Raw genomic sequence first — 6,776 nt, forward strand, 5'->3', positions numbered from 1 at the left:
TTTATCATAAAGAGGCGACGGGAGGAAAGTTGGTCGGAATTGTACCTCCAAAAGCCACTCGTCGTGGTTAGAAATAAAAGTTCGTCTTTCAGAATGCTATTTGCAGCAGACCTTGAAGACAAGCTGACAAGTGTAAGGTGATATGCAAAACATTTGACTAATTGCCGGGTTGTCTTGAATTGCGAGCTCATTGGAACAGCTAATAAATAAAGTCCAGCGCTGCAATCAACAGGCAACCATTGAGGAAATTCTTGTGAGACTCTTAAATTAATCATCCTGAATTCCAGGGCTCCAAACGGGGATGTCGGTAAATTAATGAAAGAAATTATTCATAATATGTATATCCTCAGACTGTTCTTAATAAACATTGTTTTTGTAAGGATGGAGTAACAGAATTGCTCGGGGCAATAATAATTATGAGACTAAGTAAAACAAGGTTAAGTAATCCTGTTTCCCTAATAACCCTGTGTCTTTCAAGGGTCACACACCCACGTGGCTCCTAAAACTCATTTAAAATTTTGACAAAACATGTGACAGTCTATAAATTAGTATTGTTACTGTACTTGCAATTAAAAAACGACTGGACCATTACTCAGTTGTGAGAGCAAGAGGATTCATTGTTTGCTTAGTGTAATGTAATTCCTCCTAATGATAGAGTAGATTCTGACACTTTGAACCTCATGGTTCATTTGTTTGCAAATCCGTGGAAAAAAAGGACATCCAATAGAAAGACTATCAGCAATGGATTGGATTGATTATTTATATCTCCAGACCTCAAAAATGTAATTACAATTAAACCAGCTGTGAAAGTGAGGGAAAGAAAAATTCACAAACGATTAAGGTATTGTTTCACTCAGTAGTAGATGAAATGTAGTCGTGTGTGTGAGGGAAATAATTTGACAAAGTGCTGTGGAAGCCACGTTTTAACGTGGACATCAAGTACAATCATGATGACTCTTCTCTATGATGATAAATACACAACGATAAATAATCAACAGCTCTGATAACCTAACAACATAAGAGTGATGAGAAACACAAATGACACATCAGCTCAAATGAAACTTTAATTTTTGTCCACTCTGAGATAAAGAAAGGCAAGTAGATTAATAGTCAGATAGTTTCTTCTAGATCCATGTAAATGACAGTACTAGATCTGAGAACCTGCAGTGGGTTTCACCTCTGTATGCTGGTTTGACCGTGGATCTGATCAGAACAGAAACCTTGACACAAAGTCAGGTCATCTAGAAAACAAAGTCAAACACATGAATACACACAACCAGATATATTCAAATCCATCACATGGAGATATGCATTAAAGTGATAAAAGCAAAATGTGGCAAAAGCATATAAAAATGAAAAAGATGTTTTAAGTGTTGTAATTTCATCTGGTGCAAATGTTTGACAATAATAATATGGATATCTGAATTTGAAATACACTTAAAAATCAATACATAAATCATATGTGAAGGACAGTAGTACCTACTGAGAGGACAGTCGGAATCACTGTGATCAAAGAAGAATTGATTTGGACAACAATGTCTAATCTCAGCTACAGGAATAACTAACAATGAGAGAAGATAGAGGAGATTAAAACCAAAAGACTTACTTGTTAAAGGAAAAGGGATCAACTGTTTGCTCGTCGTTTGTTTGTTCTTTCTTTGCTTCATGGCCTCTTTGGATGCTTTCCAGTTAACAAGGAACTGTCTGGTTAACTCATTTATTTCTCTGCCATCAAGAACCACTATTAAAAAAATTAAATACAGCAATTAAACAAAAATAGAACTGACATATAAATAACAAATGTTAATTGAAACTGAGTCAGTGCAATTCAGAAATTCAGAGCACTGAGGTCACAAGAAATTGTCACAACAAAAAAATGATGATAACGTCACCGAGGCTTCTGCATACGGTTATCAGGCGGTCTCTGTACTTTGGTTTTTTACAGACAGGATTCCCACTCAGATCCATCTGAAGCAGCTGAGGCCAGTGGCCAAACACTTCCTCTAACTCCTGCAAATACATGTAACAGAAAGTTCAGCTGTGTAATATTGTGTTTTCATTTAAACCACCGATGATTAAAATGTTAATACTGTACTGTTTCTCTGAGGACATGCTTTTTTTTATAAACACAAATGATGATATGCATTTTTATACAATTACTAATAAAAGACAAATATCAGGAAAACATAAAGGGTATGGGTGAGCAGCTATGTGAGGTTCAAGGGCTGATGTTAAGTGCATAAACAACACATCAGTCTATTTTAATAAACAGTGTCGCCGGTGTCATGTAACCACAGGTTTCCTCCTGGGGCAGCGTGAGGCCGGCTCGTCCAATGAGTTGCCTGAAGTTGTATGTTTATCTAAAGGCAAATTAATCCAAGCCTGGAAATATGAATACTCTCTGGACACGCTCTGATTGTTCATTGCCTTCCTGTCTTGGCCAAAGCGCTTCCACTTTTCCAGCTCGTGCTGCAATCAGTTCAGAGGGGACCCCTGAGCACTACACGCTCCCAGGCTTTGATAAATGATCGTGTCAGGGCCGTCACTCAGAAGGCCCTCACTGAAGAGCAGCCCAGCGCCAAATTGCCCCCCACGCGGGGGCGAGGAGAACAGCAGAGCTTGGACTCTCACTGCGCTTGGCTTGCTCTCTTGCGTGGACTAATGATGGGCCAGTTATGAACCTGTATTTGACCAGGGCTTCGATTCCCCTGTCCTCCCTGCCCTGCACACAGCTAACAGTCTCCGAAGATGCTACCCATTTGTCACCCTAGCTGACTGCCTGTCATAATCTATTTTGAAAATCCATAATGTTTTCTCTGGATTCTGAGCAAATGGCGCAGAGGAAGGGATTGATCCTTTGGAGTGCTGTCTTTGTGGGATCAATAGTGGCAGACGGGCTGTATAAATTATAGGAGATATCTGCTAAAAGTGACACGTGCACAGCAATTACCTGCATCAAAAGGAAGTGGTTTGTGTTTAAAAAGTACTGCATTCATTTACAAAGTGCTTTCAGCGTATCATCCTTGGATTAAATACCAGTGAAACAGACCAATACATTGTCCTTAACAAAGTGATCACTTCTCAAGTTATCGCATCAACTGTAAACAAATATTTACTGCCCTCAAAGAACAAGTGTCAAAAAAGAGCAGGTCATTTTCTTAGCGAAGTCAGAGAGCATAAATCATATCTCTGCCTCAGATGAATCTCCCACAAAGTTCAGTACTGGTGGTTTAGGGTATCAAATAGAGGATTCTGAGGCTGAGAGGAAAAAACCAGCCTTCCAAGGAAAAAGAGAGAAACTTGTGCTTGTTTAAAGCTGTCAGCGAGAGTCCTCTCGGGGGAGTAGCTCACTGATTTGTTGAATAATTCTGACCCTGTGTGAGTCGTGGAGGCTGGGAACCCATGGCGGGATTTGCAGGATTTGGTTCTTTAGAACCACGCTCTCCATATCATTTCACACTTCACTGCAAAAAACTACAGAACAATGTTAATGCTGACCCAATCAACCAATAGCCTGTATGTTGACTTTAATGCAGCATGTCATGCACACTTGCTGTGATGTGGTACTATTTACTTTGATTGTAGAGACCAAAGTATGTGGTCAGTCTGATGGCAACTGGCTCCAGTTGATTTTTAGTTAAGTTCAGAAACACACTACACTTACCTCCAAATTTTGCAATTTATTGTCAACAGCAAAAAACTGCTCGAGTTCCTTCAGCACTGTCAGATCCCTGATGTCATCAATGTTGTTGTTATTGATATTCAGGACAGAGAGAGATTCCTGTGCAAAGAATCCGATTCATGAAGAGAGGAGGTCGTTTTACATTTAATAGAGTGAAGGCAGAATGTTATAAATGAACATATTATCAAGCCTACAGAAAAAAACGTATTTGTCTGATTAATCACAAACATAGTACATTTGACAATTATTGAACAAAATGCATGTATCACAAATCACTTGCACTCATCAAGGAAACACACAGTGAAAATTAATACAACTGTCTACTGTATATGTTTTGATCAGTCTGGATCAAACATTTAGACCTCCCTAAATGGTGGAGCCACAGGGATCACCTCCACATCAGAACATAAATTGCCTTGCTGAATATTCATCTTGGTTTTAAGTTCTATAATAGCACATTTATAAGAAAGCTGGAACTCTTTAAATTTGCACAGCAATTTCTTAAATTATCCAAACAAACAAGAAGCTGAGCCTTTTGGTGTGTTTATTCATGTCTGGGGCAGTAAACGAAGTAAACAGACAACTGATTTGTCAGACTGGAGAGAGAAACAGAGACCCCTTTGACATCATCAAACCGAGCATAATACCGCTTTACATGAATTACTGGCCAACAAGACATTTGAGATGCTTTAAACTGGATGCGATAAACTACCAGATTGATGCACCACACATAGCTTAATGCATAGAAAGAAAAAACATAGCCTTATTATTACTTAAAGGCTATACAATGCTAAATTAAGAGAGTCAGGATAATTCAGGGAGTGTGGATCATCCTTCTTGTTGATACTATTTTTGTACTGAACAATGTAAAATAGGTCATACCCCCAGTGAGAGGAGAGTGGTGGGGTCAAGGAGCAACTTTTCCCCTGGTGCCAGCCTCTGGTTCTCCAGATGAAGCTCCTTGAGCTCACTGAGTTTCTCTAAGCCCTCCACCACCGTGATCCTGTTTCCACCCAGATACCTAAGGAGAAGCAGCAGGAAAACCACACACGGTTCACATGCACACATTTATTTAAAATTATTATCACAACTAAAAACAATAATCAGTGTTTACTCACAGTTTGGAGAGCTTGTGGAGATTGGAGAGATTATTTATCTGTGAGATTTTGTTGTTCTGCATGTATAGATGGGTTAGATTGGAGGCAAAGTCGAGGTTGCAAATTTGCATGATCTGATTATCATACAGGTAAAGGACAGTGAGGTTTCTGCACGCTGAGAGATCGCCCTGAAAATAAAATTTACACATAACACAATGAAGAAGGTAGAAAGGTACGAGATTAAAAAGCCACTGGTAGCAATGGCTTCTTACAATGCCATCAATATTCCTGTTGGAAAAGTGGAGGTGGGTGAGTGTCCTGAGGTAATCTGTGAAGGAAAGGCCCCTTTTCCTTTTGTGTCTGGATTTAGCAATCAGATCTATGGTCAGGCGCACCATGTGGACTCCTCACAGACACCACTTTAGAGATGGTCCTTTTCAGCTCCAGCCAAGCATTCAGCACAGACTAGACCTTGGTCTGTTTGGGAGAAAAGAACAGAGCTGCTAAAGAAATGACTATTTACTAACTTCAAATTATAGTATCATTTATAACCTCTAATGACAGGCAAAGATTAACCTTGTACAGAACTTCAAATGGCCTAAAACCTAACTGTCAATTCACTATTAGGGATAATTGATGGAAAGACGTCATTATTTTCCAAGAAACTTGGCTAAGAGGCCAAAGGTTGGGCAACCACTCAATTCGTGTTGTAATTAGAGCAGTCAATTCCCCATGCCGAGTAGAACCCCTGTTACTTCCTTTCATTCAGTCCCCATGGGGCATGTTCATTAGCCTGGCCCAACACTGAGATACAAAAATTTGCACTTTGATTTTACTTTGCAAACAGAAATGACCTGAGGATAGCTAATGCCTGTTCGCAAAGTAAAATCAAACTGAAAATTTTTACCTTCCACCTGCAAATTCTGCAGCCGTCAGCAGGCGTTTGAATGGAAGTGTATTGTGAATATAAAAAAAAAAAAAGATCATCATTGTAAAATGATATATTTTAAGTTATAACAACATATTTTCATGTTAACATGAAATACAATCTCCTCAAATGCTCATCACTCATCAAACACTTGGATTATTTGACAGTATGTTATTTATCTTGTTATCATGTCAAACCTTTCATGTTATAAGCTGATAATTGTTTGAATGAAGAGACATACACAAAGAACAGACGCACTGAGGAAATTTGTTTATGTTCTTGTTTTGGCATGATAGACAGTTTTATATTTTATTCTCTATTTAGGGAGTTTAGTTTATAGTTAATGTATTTTTCCATTGAAAATAATTAAAATGTCTGACTTGTTTACAGTAAAAGGGGGCTACACGGTGGAGGAAGACTGAAAGAAAATCCAAAAAGGTTACAGAATTCAATATAAACATTGATTAAGAACAAACGCTGCGTCGCAAACAAAGCTAACACAACACACTAATTAGCATCTTCTTGAACTAAAGTTAAAGTAAAGTTAATTTCTCTTTAATTAAAGTGAATTTGAGCGTGTTTGCATTGTAATACTGACTCCTACCTCTTAAGGTCTTCAGCGACTTTTTAAATTACGACACAACTAGCTAAACTCTTAAATAGCAAAGCGAACGGTGAGTTCTGCTGTTTTGTTCTAGACTACCGCGTCGCTATGGAAACTACGGATACAAAGCGTCAGAAGATGTCCGCTCACAGAATTTGACGCAGCATTGCGGAAGTCAAACGAAACGCACGCGCCAGTTATGTTAATGTTTACGGAAACACCGGTAGTCATAAAATAAAATACCCCAATTTATTATTTATTTATTTATTTTGGCTGGTCTTCAATTACAAGTAGTGGAGATAATGATAAGGATTAATTTTTTTCCATATATATATAATTTATTTATTTATTTTGCTATTTTTGCACCTGAGATATTTTTCAAGAGAACACACCAAACCAGCACAGCAGCCCCCCTTTCTTTCTCCAAGTGACCCCTGTAATGTTAATCTACGTCATGTCAAGGCG

The 6,776-nt window shown here is 38.4% G+C and overlaps 1 protein-coding gene across 1 annotated transcript; it reads right to left on the reverse strand.

The window, feature by feature from the left end:
- Positions 1-1,173: 1,173 nt before the first annotated feature.
- On the reverse strand, positions 1,174-6,406 carry ppp1r42 (protein phosphatase 1, regulatory subunit 42). The gene is made up of 8 exons (XM_068304577.1): positions 6,312-6,406; positions 5,052-5,256; positions 4,801-4,967; positions 4,565-4,703; positions 3,665-3,781; positions 1,893-2,010; positions 1,595-1,741; positions 1,174-1,241 (listed from the first exon to the last, which is right to left on the reverse strand). Exons 2-8 carry the CDS (start codon positions 5,175-5,177, stop codon positions 1,174-1,176), a joined length of 882 nt encoding a protein of 293 aa, XP_068160678.1. The 5' UTR covers positions 5,178-5,256; positions 6,312-6,406.
- Positions 6,407-6,776: the final 370 nt, after the last annotated feature.

The sequence above is a fragment of the Antennarius striatus genome, chromosome 20 (assembly GCF_040054535.1).
Source record: "Antennarius striatus isolate MH-2024 chromosome 20, ASM4005453v1, whole genome shotgun sequence".
NCBI classification, from domain to species: Eukaryota; Metazoa; Chordata; class Actinopteri; order Lophiiformes; family Antennariidae; genus Antennarius; species Antennarius striatus.

Coding starts and splice junctions, on each gene's coding strand:
- ppp1r42 (XM_068304577.1), bottom strand. CDS start 5,177: ATGGTGCGCCTGACCATAGATCTGATTGCTAAATCCAGACACAAAAGG. Junction 4,968..5,051: donor ACAGGAATATTGATGGCATT/GTAAGAAGCCAT, acceptor TTTTATTTTCAG/GGCGATCTCTCAGCGTGCAG. Junction 2,011..3,664: donor ATAAATTGCAAAATTTGGAG/GTAAGTGTAGTG, acceptor ATGTATTTGCAG/GAGTTAGAGGAAGTGTTTGG.